We start from the raw sequence: 27456 nt of genomic DNA, 5'->3' as shown, positions 1-27456 counted from the left end.
CAAAAAAAAAATATAATTATTTCTATTGAAAACAATAAAATATGGTAGTACTAGTGACACAAATGATTTTTACAGAACTAGTGACAAATTCTTTATATATATATATATATATATATATATATATATATATATATATATATATATATATATATAATATAATATAAATAATTGAAACTTAGAAGGGAGTTATAGGAATTTGTAGAATTTAAATTTAGTATGTACAAATATGTAAATATTCAATTTTAAGTTTAATTTTTGTTTCAACGTACACGTATGAAAAATAAAAAATATATTAATTTTTAGAATAATTTTTTATTTGAAAACATATTATAATAAAAAATAATGCTTCTTTTAAAAACTCAGAATGTAAATTATTTTGAAAAAAAAATTAAAAGGACAATTTTTTTAAAATTGAACCACTAGTTGTTAACATTTTCTTTTGGGCGTAAAATTAGCAACAATTAATTTTCTTTATTTTAGAATTAAGAACTTCTAATCATTAAAAATATTTTTTCTTAAAGTTAAAAACTTGATATCTATACTAGAATACGATCATTAAAAAACAAAATCCTACAATGATGTTTAAAAACAGTCTCATTAAGTAAAGTAAAATTAGTTAAAAACTGTTTGTGTTTAAGACTAACACACAGTTTTTAATTATTTTTCTTATATTTGGACAGCAAGGAAATAATTCTTTTTCGTTTTTATATTGCATCTTATTTTTGTCACCTGCATAATCATTTTATCTTCAATTATTTGTTGCACACTGTGTTTTTTTTGTCTTTAAATAACTTTTTTCCATTCTATTAATTTAATCACACATTGTGTAGATGATATCTCTTTCTCATGGAACCATGCATTCACCAAAAAATGAAATAACTATTTTTAACATTTAATAAACATCTTAAAATATGTTTTTTAACCAAAAGTAAAATTATGCCTACAATAACTATATATATATATATATATATATATATATGTATATATATATAAATAATATTAAATCATAAAAATTTCCGCTTAGAGAAACATAAAGAGATTACAAACAAGATTTCACTATTATTTATATTATTACAATGTTTTGTTTACAGAATGTTGTTTCATCAAAACCACTTAAGTAACCTTCTAAATCGTTTAATAGTCAGAATAATACAATGAAATTATTGCATTACTGTTAAAATATTTATGGCAACAGCAGTTAAATTGGTTTCTGAACACTAAATTAAAAAAAAAAAATAGTAACCGATAAATATTACCATGAACCTATTTCCTGGTATGTTGTTGAGAACATGTTAATGTTAGAAGAATAAAGTTGTAATAAAAGAAAGAGAAGTGTTGAAAGTGAGATAATGTTACAGAGTGGTGGTGGATGACACAACTGAGAGCTAGCAATGGTTTTACCTTCTTCCTCCCTCTCCCTTTCCTTCTTCTTCCCCACTTCTACTCTGCTTCCTAATAACCTTATCTTCAGGTTCTTCTGCATAACCCTTTTCAATAATTTTAATTTTTTTTTAATTTATGTTTATATATGCTCTCTTTCTTCTAAACCCATTTGCTTTTGTTTATCAGAAACAACAACAGAGTTATCTTTAACCAACACAATGTTCCATTATCAAAGGAAAGACTACGCTTTTCATGTTGTGCTCTAAGACCCACTTCGCAAAACCGGGTTTTTAGAAGGGATTTGATGTTGTTAGGCTTGACTTCGGTTTCTCTCACATGGCCACTTTCAGGTATCTCTTTTGCATCCTCTGTGTGATTTGTGTGCTTGTTGAGAAAATTTGAGATTATAAGAACTAGTGTGATTTCATCTGACATGTGTTTTATTATGTGATGCAATAGACACATTTGCTTTATCATTATTCTTTCTGTCTTGCAGTGGCTCTTGCTGAAGAAGAGCCCACAATGGCTTCGTTTTTTGATGAAACAAATGCCTATTCTTATCAGTACCCTGTTGAGTCTCCTTCCGACAATATTTCCCTCAAATGGTATGCCAAGTAGATGCATGTTATGAGAATGCTAGCAACACTCTTTTCAATATACTATCTTTCACTACAATTTATTTCACTACAATTTATTAGAATTAGAAATCACCAAAAAAATGCGACTCTTACTTATTATTTAAGGAATCTTATGATTTTATAGTTTTCTGTAAAAGTGTGTAGAAGATATGTTACAAGCACTTCTCATATTTTAGATATCTTTGTTTATATTAAGCAAAATGATATGGGTAGTTTCAACTTTCAACTTTATCTAATGGTTTTTACTACATTTAATAATGTCAGTAAGACATTAACATGTTCAGTGAACTTGATCCGATGGAATTTAGTGCTATTGCATCTGAGATACCTATATTTGTCTTACAACTCCACTATTGTCTGGAATTTTTCCTTGATTATTATATAAGCTAACTCTTTCCATATCTATTTAAAGGGTAGAATCCCGAAAGCCAGAGCGATATTCATCAGCTGCACCACTTTCTCGTAAGTTTTTGTCTTTTCCTTTGCTAGGAAAAAATCTCTTATCAAATAATTCAGGATACAGGTCATGTTTCCTTTTGAGCTTGTTATAGAACAACTGCCATTTAGATTTAATAGCCACCAGCTCCATGATTAAAGTGTTTGAATGGTAGAAATTTTCACTAGTGAATACTGATCTTGTGCATAAAGATACTGGATGCTTGCTTCATAATTTTCCTTATATGGATAAAAATTTCTCTGTAAATTTCATGCAGCCGATGCACGCCTGCGCATTGTGTCCGAGCGTGTAGACTTTATTGATAATGTCATCATTTCTGTCACGGTATTCTCTTAACCTCATACTTGTTTGAAGGAATTTTAGTTATCTGTTCATGTTTTCTGTACTACATTCAGATAGGTCCACCAAATGGAAGCTTTATAAAATCAAAGGATAAGAGTACATGGACTGCAAAGGATGTTGCTGATTCAGTTTTAGCTGACAGATCTTCACTGGTAACTGGCCTCTCTGTTACTCAAGGTTTTTGTGTTAACACTATTCTTATATGAAACAAAAATTTCAAACCACAAGGTGCCACTACTAATGTTCTGAGTATTGATTAAAATTCAGAGATTTATCATTCACTCACCAGTTAATAGGGATTATCCCTACTTGGAAGTCAGGGAGTTGTATATGGTCATAAATGTTAGATGGTAGGTAAAACACTTTGTTATAGATAGTAAGATAACATGTTAAATTAATCTTCTCTGTATTGAGGATTTTCACTGACCACAAAATGAGAAATGGTGCTCCAAGATGTTAAAATACTGTTTACCTCTCCAGCATATTCTGATAACAAGATTTTGCAGCGAGTTACCTCAAGTCAGCGTTTAGAAGAGAGTTCGGTTCTCAATACCCATTCTAGTGAAGTAAGCCTCGCAAAACAATCTTTATTTCTTTGTTTCCAATATTTGATACATCTCTCTCTCTCTCTATATATATATATATATTTAAGTTGAAGTTTATGCATAGTGAGCTTATTTGCTTTTCCTCACAGATTGATGGTGAGAAGTACTGGTATTATGAATACCTTGTTCGTAAAGCACCTTTGAGACTAGTAAGTACTGCCTTTTGATAGAAGTTTTTTTTCATGGAAAGATGTGATATTTTTGTAATGATTACTTTTTTTTTTCATGAAGACTGATCAATCAAACACTTACCGGCATTATCTTGCTTCAACAGCTGAAAGAGATGGTATATCTTCTATTTTATTTCATGGGTATAGATTATTTCTAACTTGGTGTATCTAATATGAGACTATCCTCTGTATATTCATACAAAGTGCTTCAATGCTCCTTTTTTACATGATTATGTTGTATTTTCTATTTCTCATTCCGAGAGTCACACTTGTTTCGGCTTACCATGGGGGCCAAAAACAAAACAAGACAACATGAAATATCTCTTCATTATATTTTTATGGGATTATCAATTAGCTAATTCACATGCCGATGTTTCTTTTGGTGTTGCATTTCAAAACTTCTCTTCTACTACTAAGCACTTGCTTGCAGGTTATTTTTACTCTATCAGTGCTTCAACCATCAGCCCACGTTGGGAAAAGGTTTTATCTCTCACTCATTCACTCACTCACTCTCTTTTGTTGTCTTTGTGTATTTTATGTTCATTCATTCAAATGATATATGAGAACCTATAGAAGCAGTATAAAAACAGAATTAGAAAATGAACTTTTCTTGCACTGCCTTAATCAAATGATCAAGCATGTCTAATTCTTTAAGTTGACAATGGTTTGGCTATCCATACACTCACTGAGAACATGTCACACTTTTTCCTTCAATCTATCAAAGGTGATTGTACAACCTGAGAAAAAAGAAAAAATATGGTATGTTTAAAAGAGGTAAAAAGAATGCAAATGGTTTGATTTTACCTAAATGCATGCATATGAAATCATCTGTTCCATAATTTTCTGGAAGTAATTAAACTTAAAGTTCATATTTTAATAGCTTTCACCTTTTGAAGATCAGTCTCTGATTTCTAATTTACGAGAGAAATTCTTAAAGATATCAGAACCAAGTTGTGGTTTGGGCAAGAAGTTTGATACATGTTACTTTGGAGTAGTTTATTCAAAATGTCCCAAAGTATTACTACAATTCTGAAAATAATTTATCTTTTGTGTGGCTCTAACCATAGAATATATTTGATGCAGCTGGGGCCTTTCCTTGAAAAGGCAGTGAGTTCGTTTCGTCTCCTTAGCCCAACAGAAAATTATGTTCCTCCCTACAAAGATCCCTGGAGATTTTGGTGAAAACTCTTTTTTTTCAATCGTATTCATGTGATAATTTTTTAGGCATGAAATTTATGTTTGATTTAATTGTTGGTCCAAAAAGGCAAATTGAAATAGATTCTCTGAAAGAGATGAGCAGAAGATGAGGCCTTCTATTTCTGTTTTTACTATTCTTTTTTATCATTCCTAGATGTACTTTAACATCGTTTATTTAACACTCCAATTTAGATAATAAAACAGCTTTTAAAATCTTAATTTTAACTGTGATTGCGTTACTATATATATATATATATATATATATATTCTGTAAACTGTTGGTGTAATATTATGTGAACTTTCTAGGAAAAAGCAATTGTCTTATCATTTAATCTGTCTCAATGTTATATTTAGCCCTTTTTAGGTTAATTGTTAATCACCTAAAGTTCTGAAATTTACAAAAGTAAAATAAAAACAAGGAATCGGTTATATTTTGTATTCTTCTCCTGTTTGGTAATTTAGAATTTATAATAAATTGAAACAATAAAAGTAAAGGAATGATTGAAATTAAAGATAAATAATCAGAATTACTTAATTTCAATTTAACCCGAACAATTAATTGCCAAAGTAATGAAATTTAGAAACAATTTAAGAAAGTACTTTCCAAATATCTTTTACAGGATATGCTTAAGTACCATTAGTCCACAATCCAAGGACCTAAAGTTTTCAGGATTCAGGAGAAACTGCTACTTTTTACATGCCTAAAAAGGTTGGGAGAAAAGAATCTAATTTAGAAAGGTTGGGAAAAAAAAGAATCTAATTTAGAGTTACCAATTGTATAGCTTTTTTTTTTTTTACTTGAAAATGTTTATAATTATTAGTCTCTTCTAGGATTTTGTCAAAAAAAGTGTAAAATCAATTTTTTTTATTATAGTTTTCTTCATAAAAAAATGTTACACTTGCCCCGAATCTCTGACATGGTACGAGGGTTTTTTACTTCTGAGGTTGAAAGAAACGACCTCTTACACTGCATCCCTCATTCCAATTGTCTATGCCTTTCTTCATCCATTGAATTTCTTTTCAAAAAGAAACTAAGGATACTATTCCTTAGATTAGCAGCTACCCTTTAACAAGCTCAACCTGTGAAAAATACTTCTTAAAATACAAAGAGTACCCTCAAAAGTCCCAACCTATGAACAAAACATGTAAGATAAAGACTAATTTTCCCAAGGAAGGTGCTGGTGTTAGTTAGTCCTGGGATGTAGCAGTATATTCAAAAAGTATGCATTTGGATGAGCCATGCTTTAGACACAGATGCAAGCGACTTGTTAGTTGATAGGTCAAGGTCCATTCCATTGCCATCTGTGACTCCTTCATTTGCCTAACGATTCTGGCCTGCAAGAAGAAAAACAATTGCTTTAGATGATAACAAGTTTTTACCAGTGAAATGTGTCTGCAGTTCCAACACTGAAAGAATTTGGCAAATAAGATGTAAGAAGAACTAGAGGACATGATAACCAAAGAATAAAGATATTTTATACTGTCTTCTAATTACAAATGGTCATGTTTGGTGAGTTTGTGAACTTTCACAATAATTACCTTAAAAAAGCCATACCTATTATACTTTTTACTGATTGATAATATATTAGACAGAGCACAGAAATTACACTATATATGTATGTGTAGTAACATATACACTATATGTTCTTCACCATTACATTTTAACTATCAGTTCAAAATAAAGTTTGCCATTTGTTGCTTTATTAATAAAGAAATACTACAACTAACAATTTCCCTCTACTGATACGGATTTATTGACAAGAGAATTTGGCTGAAACAAGAATAAATCCAGTTCTTGGAAAGCAATGATTAGAAATAAGAAGTAACTTGATTATAACTACCTGAAGACGTTTCCCAAGCTGGACTTCTACGTCAGTACCAAACGTTAAATTATCAGCAAGTAAAGTGAAAGGATCAACTGTAGCACCAGAAAGTAAAGTAGGAATTTGAGGGGCATAAACCCACTTCAACTTAGCCTGGCCAAACTCTCCCTTTCCTTCTATTCGTGGCATTAGTTTTTCAAGAGTAGCAGTTACAAGTTTGTCAAAGGCAAGTTGACCATTGCTTTCCAAAATGGATTCTGCTAACTGGCTATCAAGTCTTCTGGCAACCTGCATGGTTTGAAACAATCAACAAGACCATGCTGCTAGAAAGAAAGATCATGAGTATTGATCTTTCACAGATGAAACTATTAACCAACTTGAAAACTTGAATTAATTAGAGAAGCTTTGGGACATGGAGATTTGCTGTGAAAGTGAATGTTATTGTCCACAAAGTGGTTCCCAATCAAAAGTAACTTGTGACACTTCAATTGGAAAGTTTTGAGCTTAATCAACTCAAGGTTCTGTTCCAACACTAAAATGGACCAGTTGATTCTGAACCCTAAACCCAATAGGGAGGATATGGGATCTCAAGCTTCAAATATGATTACAATTTATAACTCTTAATTGATAATGCTTAATTAGTGAACTGGTAAAAAAAAAAAAAACTAAATTGGCTCATACAATTATGATATTTCATTCTTTTATTAATTGTGAGATGAGTGAAGTTGTTGTGCTGCCATTGAGAATGCTTGTAAATTAATAATTGATTTATTTCATGTGTAAATACAAGATGACAGAGAGCAGTATCATCTACCTCAATTGGTGACAGTGTATCCTGTTCAATAAAGTCTTGCCAATTGCTAGCTCGACGGTGAATTCTATATTGCCTCTCAGCACCAACCAAGGTTAAATCTAGCATTGGATCTAGTCCATAATCAGGTTCAAACCTTGCAATGTTGAGATGCTCCCGTTTTAACCTCACCTGCATTTAAATGAATTTAATCAACCTAAACAATGGGTCCATAAAGTAAGGGAAGAAATGAAGACAAAACTAGTCTCAGGTTACTGTTCATAAGAGTTGTAAGATTAAACATAAACCTGTGTTGCAACTAGATCAACTTCACCATTCTCAAATACCAGCTTGCCCCTAGGTTTTATACATTTTGGATGGGCAAGACCATTCAACTCAAGCTCTCCACTAACAGCAAAATTAAGAATCAAAGGATAAACTATCTTCAGCTCTGGTCCAAGAACAAGCTTCAAATCAGAAAGGCCGATTCCTATATTTGGTTTTATCTGCACTTCCTCCGTGTCCTTTTCTACCTGAATTGACTCATTGACTTCCGTGTGGTTTTTTTTCAAGGTAAAATATCATCAGAACCCAAAAAAAAAGCAATGAATCTTAAAAATAACATACAGTGAACTTGATTAATTTTTCAAATAACACAAGCACATGTATAGACAAAGCAATCATATTGTGATGAGTTAGATGTTTTGAGGATATTATAGATCAGAATATAAGATAAGGTGTTTACTATGGTTGATTATTTTTTAATCTTTATATTCTGTTCTCCATTATCTTGCACAAATGATTGATCTTGGCATCTCCAAATGTATCATGAACTACATAGCATAGCAAAAAAAATAGTCAGCAAATTAACTTGTAAACCCAGTAGGTATGTCCAAGTTCAATTAAGCTTGTAAGTGCTTGTGGAAAAGTTATATGAGAAAGTTTATGAAAAGAATAAGGTGCAACCGATTTCAATTTTGTGACAAATATGAGGGAGGATAGCTGCAATAATTCGCAGAGCTAATACTAGTAATTTGTTCAAAATGTGCTACATATGAAGCAGCTCAGAGCCTTTGGTTGGAGAAAAATGTAATACATGAGAGGATAGTTTCTTGCCAACGTTGCTTATCTGGGATAGAATGGTCTTAGCTTCTTGGTGGTGCTTCACTAGTGTTTGTTTAGTTACATTGATCACAAATTCACAATACTAACTTCACATAGTTGGCAGCAACAAAATAATTTGAGAAAAAATAAATATGCCTGATTTAGATTTAATAAATGCAGAGTCATTAGATTATGTAACGGTGCAGAAATCCAGAGTCAACTATAATGTTATAGAAAGAGGCATGAGAGTGATACATTTGCAATAATAGGCAAGTCCATTCTGATTTAGAGAATTATTATAAGGACAGGTAGAGACGACATGCTAATCCAACAAGCATGTAAAGAATTACCAGAGCCAGAAGTTTGAGAAATCTTGACCATTGGAGGAGCAGATTCCAAGCCAAAATACCGCGAAATATATCTTGAAGCAAATGATTTATCAATGCCGCCACTTGGAAGTTCCGATTGAAATGATCGGAATTTATTAGTAGAAGCACCACCCCTATCATGTGGCAAATATACTTTCCCATGACTAAGTTTAATATTTCCAGAAATGTTAGGTTGCAATATGGAACCAGTTATTTGCACCTGGGAGTTGACCTGACCACTGACAAAGTACGTTTTTCAAATAAAAATCATAAGCAAATAACATACAACAAAATAAACGTTATATTATCAAAATTCTATAATATTTGAGATTTAATGATCACATCAGCTAGATACATCCATTAATAAGTCGAGACAATTTAGATCGCTAGTGCCAGAAGTTAAAGAAGCAACCTTAAAATATTTTTTGCTTGAACTTCTAGAACTTCACACTTAAACTCGATCTTGTCATCAAGGGCTGCTTCCTTAGTTCTTAGAGGAAGGTTCCCTTTCACTAGTAGCTTTCCCTTTCTGCCTAGCCTACTCTCCAGTGAGGTGATGGATAACCTGTTTGATTTCATGTGCACAGTTCCACCAAAGTTGGTCAGTGAATTTCGAAACATGGGTGAAGATATAGTTGCCCTACGGAAAGATGCATATCCATTAAGCACCGGTTGATCAACTGTACCTCTGGCCTGTTAGGTCAAACAACATGACAAAACTTTAGAGAAGTAAAAATAATTATTTCACAAAAATTTATTCACCACACCCACCTCAAGCATGATATCAGCATTGCCATGAAGCCAATTGGCATAAGGAGTTAAAGCTGTTACCAGCATCATTCCCCCATCTTTTATATCAACATCAACCCTGACTTCTCTAACATCTAAAGTTTGCCAATTCAAACCTTTAAGCTTTTCTACTAATTGAGTATTCCAACCCTTTTTATTTCTTTGCCTAGAAACTTTTTTGTCTCTGGCATGGTTGGTGGTTGTGGTCCCTTTGTTCTTTTTCACCCATTCAGAAACCCAAGTATCTCTATTCTTGTCTAATTCTACATCTTGCTGTAACATTTTACTTTGGAAAAAATTAACAGGAATAGATCCTTGAATTAGTACATGACCATTCTGGATCAAAGGTTCAAATTTTGCATTGAATAGAAAACGACTTGTTGGGGTTAGAGAGGCAACAAGTTCTGCTCGATCAAGAACAGCTCCACCAATGACACCATCAAGGAGCCTAATTTGAACATCACATTCTGGTTTTTCTAAACTTCCTCTAAGATCTCCCTCCATATGCAAGATCCCCTTAATGGGTGCTAACAATTGCCGCAGAGAATGAACAACATTATTTGCTGTAGAGTCAATGATCTGTACTAGTGTTGGTATCAGACTAACAGGAAAATTTAAGACAGCAAAATGAAGGTTGGTTTTAGGTCCTAAGAAAGTTCCATCAGCATGAATTGTGGCATTATCCTTCTGGACAAAAATTTTCTTCAGGTGTATACCATCATCGTTACTATAAGTACCAACTGCTGAGACACTCTGAGTTTTGTATTCTCCCCACTCCCAATCCTCACCATGAAAGTCAAATTCTGCCTGAAATCGAATAGAAAGGCAATCTTCAAAAAGTAGAAGATTTTGCTAACTCCCAATATGCAGAAACAAATAAACTTTTACCAGGGTGTCTCCATTCCCTCCACCACTGGCATTGAGGGAACCATGCCAGCAACCTTTGAGTTCAAGTAAACCAGGAAGGCTCAGATGGTCAAGAACATCATTTGACGGAACGTGAAGCTCCCTTATTAACTGCAAGTTAAATGTCATTAATGACAGAAAAAGAAAAACAAATTTTGCAGTGAAAGCCATTTGGATCATGAATGTTATGAATCAATATGTACAAAACTTAGATACAATTTAGGAGCTTTTGGTGTTATTCTTAATTAGAGTTGGCATTTTACATTGGTAATTTATATTGAAATTTATCGCAAACTTTTAATACATAGCTTACCAAGGTGAAACCCCAATTTTGATTGAAGAATAACACCTGAAGAAGTACATCTAATTTCTGTCCTCAATAAATAAACATTACACATGCTCTTCATGTTGGGAATACAAACTTGGATGCATGAAGTATTGTGCCCTTTGAAAATAAAGTATAATATTATGATTGTTCGATGATACCTCAAGCAGTTCTTGAGTGCTCATAGAATATAATCCCGTTGACTGTAAACTTTGAATAAAAAGATCCTACAAGGGACATTGTAACATGCACAATCAGAATTCTATTTCTTAAAATATAAGTATACAGTATCGACAGCAGGTTTTGGGGTGACAAGCAATAAAATATAATCTTTCACAAAGTCTAGATATGTAATGGATGACTGACAATCATTAAAGTTTTCAGCAGATACTTACCTGAAAACATATATAACAGACAATTACAGGGAAAAAACGTACTTCAAGTATGTTATTGACCTTGAAACCTCTACTAATTTACAATCATAACAAAACCGAGGCTGATTAGAAACAGAAGCATAGTGATATAAAACTTATATACTCAGGTTCTTCAATCCTATAGTGTATTCTTGTTGACTAAGTTGAATTAGGTATGCATTTTCTTACTTTTGGGTTTACTTTCTTTGAGTCCAGTAAAGTAAATAGATTTAATAACAATATGACCCCACTAAACCTCCAAGAAAACTAGTACTTCACATACAAAGGTTTCAGCAATACAATATTTGCAACAATGAATCTGTATCCTAACTGAACGGGTTCAACTACACACACTACTAACTAAAAAGAAAGTATTAGCAACATTAGTGCATCAGAAACAACAATAATAGCCACGCCTTTCAGGAGTAACAAATAAACCATGCAGCTACACTTCTGAATTAACCAAGTTACATGTTACAAAGATTGAATCAGAAGCAAAGTATCTAAATCAACTGACTTAGAATCTGTCAATTAAGACATATAAAGCATAATACAACCTTTGATCTTGAAAGAACAGCAGGATCCATACTTCGAGATAGAAGCCTTGCAAGAGGAAGCATCTCAGCAACCTCAGCTCTGGGAACTTCAAGTTTCATTCTCCACCTACCCATTGATGATATAACACTACCAACACGCTCAGACAAAAACCTTTCTAAAATTCCATCTCCTTTTATGTCAACAGGAATACAATCTCGAGTGCCAGGTAATACATATTCTCCTTGTATTTCATAATAACTGTGGCTTTGTTCCAAAACAGTTTTTTCAATTGTGATCTGAACAATAGAGCATCAACTGACAATCAGTAACAAGCATAGCACAACGTGCAGTTCAGATATTAGTGCAACATAACCACTATTTAATGCCATTATTACTAATTTTGCCATTATAATAAAATTGAATTTGACAAAATGAAATCACTAATTTTGCCAACTTTAATAGTTAATCAGCAAATGACTTCACTAAGTCTTTGAGGGGTACTCTAATTGTTTATGTTTGTATCTAGCTCAATGCATATGATTTATACATGCTTCAACTTGAGAGAATGTGTCACATATTGTAGATTTCTTTGGCTAACAAAACAATTATAGGATTCAAAGAATTATAGAGATTAGCCAACTATTTTTGTTGTAATTGTTACCCTCTCCTCATAACAATACACTCCATTGGGTATAATGACACATGCATTCAGTCACATTGCTTGCTTTCACTTCTCAATCTAAAAGAATGAACTTAGGTACTCACAACATCTCCACTCCACCTAGCTGCCACATCCAGTGCTTCACCGATCACCCCACTGAATTTTGGCCAAAGTACAGATATGATTCCATGTCCTCTTCTTTTTGGGAGATTAAGCTGGATTTCTGCCTGAAAAAGAAAAGGGCAACCAGATAGAAACCACATTACTTTTATTTCATGACCGTTAATAACGCATTAACCTAGTCATCATTCAGGCAAGACTGAACAGAAAAAGGCAGAAGTAAATGAAGTAGCAACATATCAAAAGTTGCATATTTCCCTGAAATAAAGGAAAAAGACAACTAGCTGAAAAGTACCACATTATTTTCATTAACTATTAAATCATGCTTTGACCATGTATTATTCAGGCAGGAATGAACAGAAAACGGGAGAGATCAAAAGGTTAAAAAACAACAAATCTGATAGAAATGGCAAAAGTTGCATATTTTTCGTCTATATTTTATGCAATTCTTCTATGAGCACCTTTGCTTTGCTATGTTTTATCTTAAAAATACACATACGCATACCTCTATAGAAAGGGATTCCTTCATTTCATGTCCATTTTTCTTTTGTCAAAAATCCAGTTTGCTTTTTATTGTAATTGTAAACAGGAGAAAATAATTTAAAGTCACCACAAGCCCCATGTTAGATACACTCCCTATTTTTAGGAATTTTGTTTTAAAATTAACTTTACAAACTATGGTGTATATGTCAGTTTTCAAATAATAGAAAAATTGTAATGCCTTTATATACTTAAATAAAAGTACATTTCTTTTACCACCATCACTGATACCTCCTTATTAATAAAAATATTATAGTTTCTCCAAATAATGAGTTTTTTGGATGCTGATCCATGACACCAATTAGAGCCTACTGTTTTGAGTAAATCCTTTAAGCCCAAAGGACTTTATTTACATAAGCAGGTATGCTAGAGATATTAACTAGAAATAACCAATGCTTGATCTTCTAACATTAGAGATGGATGGGTATCAATTACTAATAGTCATTTATTGTCCTCAAAGCCCTCTTGCATTTACTCTAAAAGATCCTGAGTCAGATGAATAACTCATGCAGAACACTGAAAACCGTATAATCCAGACAAAACTGGGTCAAATGATAAAAATATGCATAGAACTGTCTAGCAAAGACAAGAATGATAAGTCATTACGAAGTCAAATAGGTAATATTATGGCTTACTCTACGTATAGTTCCCCTGAGAGAAGCAATCTCCAGATCATCAAGTGGAAAATGACATACCTAAAAGTACAGCCCACAAAAGCAAGAAAAATGAAAAAAAAAAAAATCAACATTAACGTTTGGGCTCATAGGGTGCCTAAAAATATGCCAGCACAGAATCAAATATATCTAGATTCAATCATTCAATCTAATATTTGAATATAAGTACCTCTAAGCTAGCTGAATAACACGGTCGAAAATCTACATTAGCCCTCAATTGTCCCTTATGAAGGGAAACGGACAACACTGTTCCACTTTTCAGACCACTTTCTCCACTGAGCTGTAGCGGGCCAACAAAATCCACCACAAGACTTTCATCAGACCTACCAGAGGCATTTAACTACACTCCAATAAACAATGGAAGTTAGAAAAACTCATATATGTAGAATAAAGCCAGACAATTTGAAATTGTTTCTCATAAGGATGTTTGAAACTTACAGACATAAACATCTATACCCTTAACTAAATAACTACATTTTTTAAATATGGATACCCGAGGGGGAAAAATCCTTTTGAAATAAAATACAAATATAAATAATATTATAAATTGTACAAAGGAGAAATATCCCATTTAATATAATTCACGTGTACATGTGGATGAGTTGACCTACACATAAAACTATGTTCATATCAATCACTTTCCTTAACCAAAGGACAAAAATCATAAGCAAAGCAGGGCCTGCATAATTCTCTGGGAGAGTTTCATCCTGAAGTCTAAATTCAACCTTTTAAATTTATTTTCGAAAGAAGCAAGATCCAACAAAAATCTACAAATTAACTTAACACTCGCACATAAATCAGGTTCAGGAAACTTCTCACCAGGCTTTATATACCAAACATCCTCAAAACGATTTTGGTTGTGTGTGACAGGAGAGAGAGGATTAATTGAAACATATTCACTTGCTGGAATAGATCTAGAGATTTCATCCATCAAAATTTCAAACATAATGATCCATAGATATTTCAAAAAGGAATCTTGGTAAAATATTGCCAGTAAGGAACAGTTAACCATTCAACTGATTCATTAAGTCAACAAGCAATTACTTGTTAACAGCTCTTCCAACACATTAATCATTAGCCAATTAACTGCTCACGAATCTAAAAACCTTCACCAAGAACTTATATCCCCCATCCCCACCCATATTTATTCAATTCAAATCTCTTTAACAGAATCCTAGTCCATGATTTTGTAAACACACCTCCCCCCATCCCTAAAAAACAGAACTGTACTACAATTTGATAATACCAGGCAGCAAGTTTGTTAAGTTCATAATATCTCAAAATGAAACAACTTTTATGCGGAGAAACTTTTATTCGTCACCTTTATATATTCGGGAGAAACACTCAACGACCCAGACAACTGAGGTGCAAGCATCAATTGATTAACTTTGAGACCAGAGATTGAAACCTCCCCAACGAGACTATCTGCATTTCCTTTCTCCAACATACTCACATGTTTCTTGTTCTTGTCAAAATTTTGTTCAATAATAGTGGTACTAGATTTTAAAAGGTTTCCCTGAAACTTGACTCTTCCGGCTGCTTTCAAAATCAAAGGTCTTGGAAAATCCATCACATAAGGAGTAACCAAACTAAAGAATTCAAATTCATGCATGTGCAAATCAAAATCAACTCCACCAACAATAAATGGAATGGCTCTCGATGCATTAAACTCTTCTCTAAGAGAGAAATGATCAGAATAAGAAGTTTGAACTTTCACATACAAATCAAATGCAGCTGAAGCAAAATTAACAGTAATGAAATTATGGGAGATTATGATATCTCCTCTAGCATCATTAAGAGACCCTTCTCCTGTCGGTGCAGTCCATTTTATATCAAACCTCCTGCAATAAAAAAATTATAAAACAACTAATTGAGAAGGAAAGCAATATTAACAAGTTGGACAGGCCCCAACTTGAAGTACAAGAAATGTCGATAATAAGAAAAGGAGAAATCATTGCTAATGTAAATATAATCAACAATTTTGAGTGGTGATAAAGGAATAATCTTACGGTCTTAAAAGAGATCCTGAAAGTTTTGTGTTCTCATTCAAAACCCCAAATTTGAGTGGCATCAAATGATGATAACTGGGAACATAGCGAAGCATAATTTTCTCAAGGTTAAAACTTCCTGAGAAGTTTGCATCTATTGCTTTGTCATCATCCAAAGCCTGAGAACAAATTATTACACACTAGCAGGGTGAGGGAAAACTGTAAAGAAAACTGGTGCAGAGGCATACACATGGGACAAGATATTCACATTCTGAAATTTTGTTTTAGCCAATCAATGAAACCTATTAATATCCTGATTTGTGAGAATGAGAATAACTACCTTTCATGTGATATTTTTACTTGACTGAGTCATATATGGACTATGGATGACCTATGAAGTATGAGAGAATAAATTTGTATCCATAGCAAACAAGTGACAGAAAATGAAAATAATTTTTTGACAAAATTCATCCCCTACCTAAAAAAACATATCATAAAAGGAGTATGAATAATGGTGACAAAAATTACATGGCTAAGCAAAAACTTCCAAGAAGTCCCTCTCCAACATAAATAAGTAAAGAAATAAATATAACATTGTAAATTGGGTAAAACATTGGTGATCCACCATTGTATTAACATGGTATCACCTCTATACATTCTAGGAAACTGGAAAAAGAAAGTGGTGACTATTTGCTAAATAAAAGCATGCTACTTCATGGCTAAGAAAAGAAAAAAAAAAAGTACTATTAAATAGTTTACAGGTAATAATATACCTCTGAGCATATCCACACTGTCCCAGCCCCTTGAATTTCACCACCATCCACAAGGCTCGCCCTGATTCCATACAAATCAGCAATCTGTGCTATGCAGTGGAAGTGTTACCAAACAACGAGTCAAAACTATGAACCACCGAGTGCAAAATTATTATCACTTTCAACTTACACAGTTATCAGTGTTGAAAGTGAAATTGGCAGATACATGCGAGAAAGGCACACGATCAAATACTGCCAATGCTCCAGCCTCCATACTTTTAGCAAGTACTTCAGATGCTTCAGTTGTAGGAGTGTCCACATGTAAAGAAGAGGATGTCCTAGAAAGCATCCCAGTTCCCACAAATATAGGAGTATCCAGAGGGCCTTGACAATTAAAAAGGGCAGTCACTGATCCTGCAAGCTGCAATCAATAAACTTTGATTATGAAAAAAATTAGGGATGTTCATTGGCTCGGGTTACCTGATGACCCAACCTGACCCAATTAAATTCGGTTAGCGGTTGGATAATAGGTTTAGTATGGGTGACTTGAGACTCGCTCTAATACTAGTGTTTTGGACAAATTGCATTATGTTTTTCTTTTCATGTCTTGAATTAGTTTGGATTAACTTGTTATGACTTTACTAATTGGCTTACTCGAAACCTTGAATTTATTTTTGTGAAGATTGTGTTATTTTTTAATTAGGTTGATAATTGAAAATTACAACTTATAATAAAAGAAAAGAAAGTTTTTCAAAATCTTAATCCAATTGACCCAACCCGCTAAAGAATGGGTAGGGTTGTTGAGATCAGTTTTATAAAAATATAAGGATCAAAATGTAAGGTTTTCAAGTAGGAGCTTGTTGAGATCTCATTTTGCCTGTAGAGTAAAGCTTATGATCTAGCTTTTGAGATTGAACTGGCTTAGACCAAATTGAAAAGGACTAAAACAAAAGAACGAGACGCTTGTGGGGACCAAATTTAATCAAATTACTTTTTTAGGAGACAGTGGAAATTGACATCAGGCACATTATGTCTAAATTTTGAAAAATCTATTTAACTTCTATGAAAGTCATAGACAGCTTCTGCTTCACAAAAGTCTTTGGAAAATCTAACCTAAATTTTAGAAAAAGCCATGTGTTAGCTATGAAATATGGTGAGTATATAGAAATAATGGTACAGTGGGACCGCAATTTAAAAATAACAGAAAAATTGAAAGCAATGAACTAAGTTTATGAATGACTTTAATGGCACTGTTTTCAGATTTAAAAACTGCAACATAAAGAAAGAAAAAAATATAAAAATGGAAACGTTCAACCTACTAGAAAACTTGAACATGTCTAAGTTAATGCATCAAACTGAAGAAAACATACAGGAAACAAGAGAGATCTCATATTGAAAGTTCTCATCAGCGCATTCACTTCAACACTGGGAACCTGGAAAGTTGATCAACAATGTATTAGGGAAGATGAAAAAACAGTAACTTTTTCCTCAAATTCAATGAGGAGAGTATAGTTGAAGACAAAAACAATAGAAGACTGATTATGAGTGAACATTATAGAGTGCACGCTTCATACTCAGTTCAATGATACACATACACAGAAATAACTAATACAGAATACTGTTCACAAGAAAGGGTAATTAAACTATTTTCCTAGATTACAATGAACATAAGCATTAAAGCGAGCTAAATCTAATTGTAATCAAGTTATCTATAATTCCAACACATCCCCTTGACCAAAAGCATCGAGCTTAGTGCAGATATAAAATATTTTTGGTCCCCCTCCCTTGAGAACAAATCAGCCAACTGATAATTTTTCATAACTATATTATTAGTAAGAAGTATCTACCAGCTTTGCCAATGACTACTTTATCAGAAAACCTGACTGGGCACCTGTGGGATCCCTTGTCCTAACCACATTTTTTCCATCCATAAGACTCAAACCTAAGCCAATGCTTAATAGTATATAGTGTCCAGTATCACTCAGACCACTTGAACCTGACGAAGTATGTGCTAAGTTCTCCAAAAGTATTCATTAAAGTGATAGTGAATTTCTACATGTTCAGTTTGTTTATGGAAGATTGGGTTAGAAGAAATCTCTGATTGTCACAAATTAGCTTCATAGCTTTGCTCTCACAGCACAACATTTCAACTTTTAAAAGTTGTTTATAACATATGAATTCACCTTTAGTGAAAGTCATAGCTTAGTATTAGCTTCAGCACTTGATCTTTGTAAGCACATGCAAGTTCTTGCTTTACAATGAACTTGGATTTCCTCCAAAGAGTTACCAAGAGGTGGACCTCCTAGGCCACAGTACTAATGACTTCTTTGGGTTATCCTTAATTGTAGTCTCAAGGATGGCGGTTTAGTCCCATGTTGACCAGAGATATGGCTTAAATAGAACTTATATAGTTTTAACAATTCTCACCTTACAAACAGGTTTTGTAAGGTTGAGATAGGTCCTCGGTCCAAATTCTAAGATGAAATCCCCTAAGATATCTATCACCAAAATACAGGGAGAGCGTAGATGAGTGTGCAATCAAACAGAACCAGGCAATTTTCTGGTGCATCTAGAATCAGGACATGCTATAATTTCTCTCTTCTGGTATGAACATTATTTTTATGAAGAATCATTCTCGATTGATTCTTAGGTTCAAATCAGTGTACAGAATCAGCCTAGTATCTCAATTTATTTACCCTCGTTGTAATGGTTCCACAAGTAAGAAATACAATTAATTTTTCTTGTCCAACATTTTTTTCTTATTTTTATTTTCTAAATTCAAAGACATCAAGGAGAACATACAACTAAGTTCTAGGAACCTAATACAGCAGAATGGAGAAATACTCCTCAAGGTGAACACTAGTGCTTTGATACCATGTCAACTTTTAAAATTTTAGACTAGAAAAATGCAAGAATGACGGCCAGTAATGTGTTATCAGAGTTTACTCACATTTTCCAATAACCTAATGCAGTTATTTATAATACTAATAAGGTCAAGTCATAGTATAAAACCAAGCCCTCTATTAGTGACCCTGCTATCTTCTAACAATAAATAAATAATTTTGAACTCAAGCACACACACATAAGGGAGTACCTGACACAGAAGATGAAATTCTCCTTCCTCAGGATGGATGCCAAAATCTCCAGATGCTTCTAGAGGAATACTGCCAAACCAGCCACTTGTATTATGTAGAAATATACTTTGACCACGAAAACATAAACTTCCTGATGTGTTCTGCAAGTGCAGGAACATAAACAAGAGAAGAGAACATCTTTTAATTTTAAGCGTGCCAGCAACAGAAATATGTAGTTGCTGCAGATCAATATGCCTAAGCACTTTATACGAGACCAAAGGTCCAGTAGTCATCAACGGTTACTAGTATGTGTCAGATTTAATCTAAAACCCATTGGTATTAAATGAAGTTGCTCAACAGATATGTCACATTATAAGAATTGAGACAGACATGTGAGACTTCCCAAAAACCCCCTCCAAAGATGCCATACCGTGTCAAATTTCAACTAAAACCAATTGGCATTAAATAAAATTGTCCAACAAATACATAGTCGCACGCCAAGAATTGGGGCAGGCTATTTACTCATTAGCAGAAATAAAAACTAAAATAAACCTACACAGCTAGGGTTTGTACCAAACATGATCCCTCATCCCATGTAAATTATAATTTCAGACATCCATTCAGTGCATCACATCAAATAAGATACAAATGTTGCTATTTTCTTCCCATTCTTCACAATTAATATCGTTGTTTGTCAAAAACTAAAGTATTATTTCTGGTACAAAAATGTCACATATTTAACGAGTAAACAACACTTCTAATATTCATATAGAAACTAATAAATAAAAGTCTAATTAGGCATCTATAAGAATAGACTTTATTAAAAAGTTGTTTTGAGTTGTACCTAGGGACCCAAAGATGCTTGTTTTCTAATCTTTCTATCTTTCAATGTATCTCAAATGAATCTACCATTTCTATATAAATATGAGAACCTAAGAGAGACTTGGATAAGCTCTATAAAAAGTAGTCTCTCTTTAGTTGGTATTGGAGCAAGTTGATCCCACTTTGCATGTCTGTCTTTTCCGCAAAAGAAAATGTTGTCCAACCATTGTCTGCTATCATCTACTGTTGTCAAACTGTCACAGTTTTCTCTGAAGATCACCGAATCAGGAGAGTCTCTTTGGATGACGGCCAACCCCGTGGGTCCCAAAGGCAGAAACTAGTCACACGCAACCATGCACAGCCTCTTTGCCAACATGCCATCTTCCAACCATCAAAGTGACATTGTGCAGCTGCAGCTGGATACGTTGTCCCCTATTTGTCCCTTCCTCACGGGTGGATTGTTTGGCTCCCTTTTTTCTTTGTAGAGTTTCCACTTTACCCCCTCTTTTCTTATCGTAGATGGCTTATGAGCCAACAGACTCAAGTTCTCCCATCATTACGTTAGAAAAGCTTAATGGGAGGAATTATTTATCTTGGACAACCTCTATTGAACTTTGGTTTCTTGGCTTTTGGTTTTATGATCACTCGGAAAAAGATGTTAGCAAGTTCTCATAAGAAAATACTGCACAATGACAAAAATTGGACTTTCAACTTTGTGCTCTATTCTGGCAATTTGTGGAACCCTCAACTATAAAAACATACACAACCTCTTAAAAAAGCTTAGTGTATTTTTGCAAATGGCACTTAGTGGCTCTATGATTTTGCGCACAAGCTAGCATCCCTTAAACAAATAGATTGTGATATAACGTCTTTTATTGTTGAAGGTTAATCTGGTATTAAAGAATTGAAGATGTTCTTGGAAGTTGTTCACGATCCTTCATGCAATGAATCCAAATTTTGATTATATTCAGGATCACATGTTAACAGGTCAAGAAGTTCAAACCATTGAAAACTTAAGAACACGACTTCTTCATGTTATAGCTCTCAAAGGTAGAAAATATCAAGAATTTGCTAAATCCTCTGCTATGGTATCTACATGTGGAAAAGGAGGTCATGTCATTAGATGAGGACATGGTGATAGTGGTAGGAGTCGTCCTCAATGCATGCATTGTAAAATAATGGTCATTCTAAAGAAACTAATACTCTTTCCACGGCTTTTCTGACAAGACAGTCAATATCTTGAAATCTAAGATTGTTGAACCAAAGTTTTCTAGTGAGGAATATCAATAATATTTGAGGTTAAAATCCAACAACTTAGCACAATCATCTACAAATCATAGTTTGTCAACAGCTTTCATTTACAATATTTGTAAAGACAAAGTCCGTGGATAATTCACTCAGGTGCTTATGGTCATACATTTGGTAATACCTCTTTACTCCCTTCCCTTTCTTGGTTCCAATGATCAACTTGCAAATGTGTTAACAAAATCCTAGAAGGGGCCTCAAATTGAACTTACTTGTTTTAAGCTTGGTACATATAATTTGTGTGCTCCATTTTGAGCGAGAGTGTTAAAATAGGCTTTATTAAAATGTTGAGTTATAAATAAAAGTACCTAGGGTCCGACAAGTGTCTTTACCCCTTTTCTCTCTTTCATTGAATGAGCTCTCTAAAATATATTTGCTCTCTCTTTATTTTTCTCAAGTGCATCTTTAAATATAAAGCATACTTTTGTTGAGCAATATAAAATACAATGCATATATAACGAAGGATAAAAAATATACCACAAAAGAAGTTTCAAATGGCAAAAAAGAATTGCACAAGATATCCTAGTGTAGATGAGAGGAAGACATACAGAAAAACAAGATGGAGCATCCGACACTTGGAAATTCAACCCCGTTACATCAAGCTGTCCATAAAGATTTGGAAAAGCTTCACCCTTCGACATGCACAAGTGAACCTAAATATAGGGAATCAATATATCAAGCAGGTGAAATCCAGTTATTAGGAAGCAGCAGCCTGTCATTGCCAAGATAATTATCAAAAGTACGAAGAACTTGTTGTAACATCAGATCCTTGAATTTTCAAAACCTAAGCCAAAAGATATAACATGTATGTGTTTCTAAAACAACATAAATACAATATATAATAATCAACTATGTAGTTGAATCTGTACAAGGGAAGCACCTTCCATTGACATATCCAGGTAAAAGTTACAAAGGACCTCCACAATATAGGCATGCTTGGTTAGAGAAGGCTATAAATGGGCATAACACTCCTTAAGCTTTTAAGTATTAAACATATAATACACTTGAAAGAATTATAACCAAAAGAAAGCTATTTTCTAGATAACCATATGAGCAGAGTAATAACCAGGGACACTGAAGCTTCAGTTAGCCTCACCAATGATAAATCATAGTTCCAATCTGATGCAGAGCAACATGTCCTTTAGGATCTAGGTAAACCAAAATACGTCGTTGAAAGCACTATGTTTTACTTTGTTGAGAGACAGATAAAAGCTAATAAGGAGGGAAAGAAGCACAGCAAACAAATCCATTGTTCAGGTCTTACTCAAACAAATTATTCTAGTTTAGGAGGCACATTTAGGTTTATAGCAGCCCTGAGAATCAGCAACAAGTATTACTCAGCAAATACACTAAAATTTAATCACAACTGAAATTAAAATCAACATTACAACATTTCCAAATAGAATTTGAAAGTAACTAAACTTTGGTTAGAGAAACACCTCACCACTTGCCCTCCCTTTAGACCATGTTATTGGAATGTCTAGTATCCTTTCAAAGAGCTGCATAGAACATGATCCAGACATAAACTACATGCCAGCCGTACAAATTAATTGAAATTAAGGAAGATGACGAAATACTGAAACTCCAGGTTACTATATATATACCTTACCGGGACAAAAAGATGGTCAGTTTTCAAATTAGCATGCCATTTCTCCTCGACAGAGTCAACAAAAACGTCAACAGACAACCAGCCATCACCTTCACTTTTATCATCTGATCTCCAAGTCTTGCAATTTCCACTCAGTTTTAAATTTATACAGTTGTAGTGGTTATGAAACTTCGTATGGCCATTGACATTCTCTATCACCCTGAAAGTAAAGCATAGAGAACAATTAAATTGATATCGATCATAATTTTCAAAATAAGACTTCAATTCCAATATTAAACCAGCTCTTCAATATTTACAACTATGACTTCACCTACAAGGCACAAGCTTACAATCAATAAAAGAATATTTTACTTAAAAAAAGTTGACACAAGCTTACAATCAATAAAAGAATATTTTACTTAAAAAAAGTTGACATCTCGCCTTTTTATCCAAAAATATGAAGATTATCAAGATGCTAACAAATTTAAAAGTTCAGCATCAACTCTAGTGAAGGGTTTCATATTCACCAAGTCTCTAAGAGGACCAAGGATTGATTATTTGGAGTAAGTTGGCCACTGACAACTTATATGTTCCAGCTTGAGGGGCAGTATTATAATTATAGAAAAAAGAGCAAATTCTATATAATCATGAATATCCAAATTATACACGTATTATTAGGAACGTTTTTATTTATTACTACATCGTATCTTCATTACTAAAGGATGCCAAATCTCTTAGTATGTTGATTTTTTTTCTCTCACTATAAATAAAGCATTTGTGTTGTCTCAAGAACACAGTTTTAACTCAATCTCTCTTTCTACTAATTAGCGTAACCTCTCTAAACACCTGTATCATATTAAAAATATAAGTTAGTACATCATTTCTTTTCCATAATAAGTGATAATAATAATAAGTCATAATAGATCTCACCTGACTTCCCTGTCCCCGTATGCAAGCAGCATGACGGTTGCACCTCTAACATGAACAGAATCAAATGTAACAGGAAGAGTTTTATTTAGGCCTTCAGACTGCTGAACATCTACCCTATCTACATGTTCTGAAACAGTATCTTCAACTTTGAGACCCATTTCAGACTTCCTCTTTTCAATATTTCTAAAACAAGAGGTGAAGCCAATTTTTTTAATCAAAGTCTTGAACGGAACTTCAAAATATGTAGCCAACTGAGACGTTTGCTTCACTGAAATCAAATCTCTTTGGCCCTTAGTTGCACTAACATCAATTGGACTTTGTGCAACGTGATGTCCCAACTCCTCCTTTTTCTCTGTACGAATATCTGCATTGGCATGTTCTGCGACATCCTTGCTAGATTGTAAATGTTCGTGTTTGCTCTCACTTGTTTTTGAAGGAAGATCACTGGAAAATTTTAAATCATTTGAATGACCATTGATATTTTCATTTGATGAAGGAGACCAGATTTCCAGATCTCTGAATTGTGTTCCATTTTGGTTATCATTGTTTCTATTATCATCAGCACTGGCAAAAGATACAGCTTTTTTGTCAACATCACTTTTTACCAACTGCGTATCACGATCTCTAGAATGAAAAAATCTAGAAGATGATGAAGGCTGCTCAAACTTCCCATATGAACTGCGAAAATATGCATTTGCTGCAAATGCACCTTGTTCAAGAATTCTTTTCCTAAGAGCAATACCAGATGCACTGATGTCACTCCTTTTAGCCTTTCTTTTACATTTTTGTTTTTCATGCCCTTTAATGATTCTGGACCAAAACTTTAGTCCTTTTCCGGGGAACTTCACCTTAAATGATTTCTCCAAATCAGCATGTTTCATGTCATAATCGACACCTGTGTCCACACAACGATGACCATGTTGTTCCCCCTCCTTCATGCAGAAAAAACCCTTGGAGTTTGTTCCTTCTGATGAATGAGTTCCTATCTCCTTTAAATCATCATCACCCTTGGATGGACCACAATTCTCCTCAGACATAAAGTAACCCTTCTCTGCAGCTTCCATGGCTGCATCATCCCTTTCTTTCACGTGTTTTGCTGCAGCCTCCTCACGTGCAACCCTCCTCACCCGAGTGCGGTGATCAAGTCCTTCTTCCGTTGACAACCGCATCTGAGTGCCCTCTTCATACAACGGTATCCCTAACCAACTATAGTCCTTCTTCTGCACCACCATCACACACGCATGTGACAAAACTGCATCAAACACAAATTTCCCTCTCCACAGACTCGAAAGAGGGTGAAAACGAACTTTAACAGTGGGAGCCTCGCCACAGGAGAAATCATCTTCACGTGGCCCAAACGAACACGACTCCAATGTTACACTCAATGGCGAGATTTTTGTAACCTTGCCAAAGCAAACATCATGCTGAATACACTCACTGATAATTGAACAAACAGAGGGCAAGATATTAGCTTCAACGAAACCCTTGGCTTTGTTCCTTCCAAACCAAAGCAATAATAACAAACCAGAGATAACAGCAGTGTATACAGAGGCCCTCACCAAAAAGAGCCCCTCTTTCCACAATGGTGTGAAATAACTCACGCTAAAAGAAAAAGGTGGTTCCTTTTCCTTGAAACATCTAAACCTCCTCCACCCACTTGCGGAACCATGGCGTTTCCTCAACAAGTCTACATTTTGTCCACAAAATTTAAAAGTTTGCCTCAATGGGTAACAACCATGTATCACAGAAACAGTGCATCTCTTGTTTCTGGGGAAAATCCTTTTGACAGTGTTGTTACCGTCCCAAGAAACACGAAGCTTAATCCCGAAAAATGAAGTATTCATTGTCTCCTTCTTTCATAAAGCAAGAGAAGATGTTGTTTTCTGCCCCCTTTAACGATTCAGAAGAAAACACGCATGACAAATGGAACATGGAGCTTGAGAAGTGAAGTGAACAGCAATCAATGTGGTTTGCTTTGTTGGCTCAAATGAGTGAGAGATCTTGATTGTGGGTTGTGGTGTTGGAACCATTATAGTGAAGTATGTGTGTGTGTGTGTGGCGGTAAGAAGAATGAACAAGAAACGAAGGAGACACGAAGAATATTACGTTGCTTGTCTTGAGGGAAATCAAAAGAAAAAGAAAGAAACTACCTTTAACGCTGTTTACGAAAACACAGTTTTCTTCTGTTCAAATTTTTAGATTTAAAATGAAGACAAAGGAAAAACATATAGGTTTTGTGTACACATGTCTAAGAAAATCGACTAGGCTCATGGTTCACCACGATCTAAGTTGAAAATAAGTAAATTTAATTCGACTTATTTTATGGTAAATCAGAAATTTTGCAATCCGATTTAATTTATTATGCGTTGGTGAGTTAAGTAGGTTGGTTCACCAACTTACATAAAAAAATTATTTTTATTTTTATTTAAATATTTAAATAAACTTTTAAGTAACCTATGAGATAAAATACTAAAATCAGGAACCAATATCTTTATCATACTCACTACTAATATATATGAATTATTTTTAATAAAATATCAATATAGTCCAAAAAAATATAGTTAATATTACACATTTTTTGTCGTGTTATTCAACAAAATATAAATAGAAAAACTATACATTTTAGAACAAATTATTTATAAATCGGTTGTTTGAATAATTTAATATGAAGATTATATTTAAAGATTAAAGTATCAAAATATATATATATATATATATATATAATTTGGTAAAAGAAATGTTAGTGAGTTCTCTGAATATTTTTTTTCAATTCAACCCAACTTAAATCTATGCTGAGTCAGATTAACTCGTTGGTTAAAACCCATTTTAACATACATTATTAACTTTAGAATTAAAATATTTTAAAATATAATATTTCTTTATGTTCTTTTTTTTTATTAAATTCTTCCTCTTGCTTCTATGAAAGTGGTTGAAATTGTTAGTTTAGAATAACTTTTATTTACTCCGTTTATATAATTTTTCACACGTTTATATAAAATACAAAAGTGTTAAATTATTTATTTTGAAGCAAGAAATTTAAACATTTTAAGTAAAATCTTAGATTTTAAATATATGAGTACTACACAAAATTAAATATGTCAAAATGAACCAATTCGGTTCACATACACGAGTTGGCTCACCACAAACAGAATTGA

General features: G+C 33.5%; 2 protein-coding genes across 2 annotated transcripts; one reads left to right on the top strand and one right to left on the bottom strand.

Annotated features, from left to right (window-relative positions):
- Positions 1–1298: 1298 nt before the first annotated feature.
- LOC114162670 (psbP domain-containing protein 5, chloroplastic) lies at positions 1299–5017 on the top strand. Its single transcript, XM_028046624.1, has 11 exons — positions 1299–1471; positions 1570–1733; positions 1880–1988; positions 2434–2483; positions 2735–2802; positions 2874–2972; positions 3327–3386; positions 3515–3574; positions 3657–3711; positions 4026–4075; positions 4679–5017. Exons 1-11 carry the CDS (start codon positions 1392–1394, stop codon positions 4775–4777), a joined length of 894 nt encoding a protein of 297 aa, XP_027902425.1. The 5' UTR covers positions 1299–1391; the 3' UTR covers positions 4778–5017.
- A 646-nt stretch (positions 5018–5663) lies between these two features.
- On the bottom strand, positions 5664–26452 carry LOC114196207. Its single transcript, XM_028086772.1, has 23 exons — positions 24302–26452; positions 23393–23591; positions 23223–23282; positions 22332–22436; positions 19677–19817; positions 17953–18015; positions 16773–17003; positions 16604–16687; positions 15852–16009; positions 15164–15683; positions 14012–14182; positions 13804–13863; positions 12613–12735; positions 11868–12143; positions 11059–11124; positions 10555–10683; positions 9649–10473; positions 9290–9570; positions 8860–9116; positions 7714–7955; positions 7430–7597; positions 6634–6903; positions 5664–6127 (listed from the first exon to the last, which is right to left on the bottom strand). The coding sequence occupies exons 1-23, from the start codon at positions 26143–26145 to the stop codon at positions 5981–5983; spliced, it is 6420 nt and encodes a 2139-aa protein (XP_027942573.1). The 5' UTR covers positions 26146–26452; the 3' UTR covers positions 5664–5980.
- Between the last annotated feature and the right edge of the window lie 1004 nt (positions 26453–27456).

The sequence above is a fragment of the Vigna unguiculata genome, chromosome 9, assembly GCF_004118075.2.
Source record: "Vigna unguiculata cultivar IT97K-499-35 chromosome 9, ASM411807v1, whole genome shotgun sequence".
In the NCBI taxonomy this organism is placed as follows: domain Eukaryota; kingdom Viridiplantae; phylum Streptophyta; class Magnoliopsida; order Fabales; family Fabaceae; genus Vigna; species Vigna unguiculata.
The sequence above is the reverse complement of the archived record's forward strand: the minus strand, read 5'-3'. Positions and strand labels throughout refer to the sequence as shown.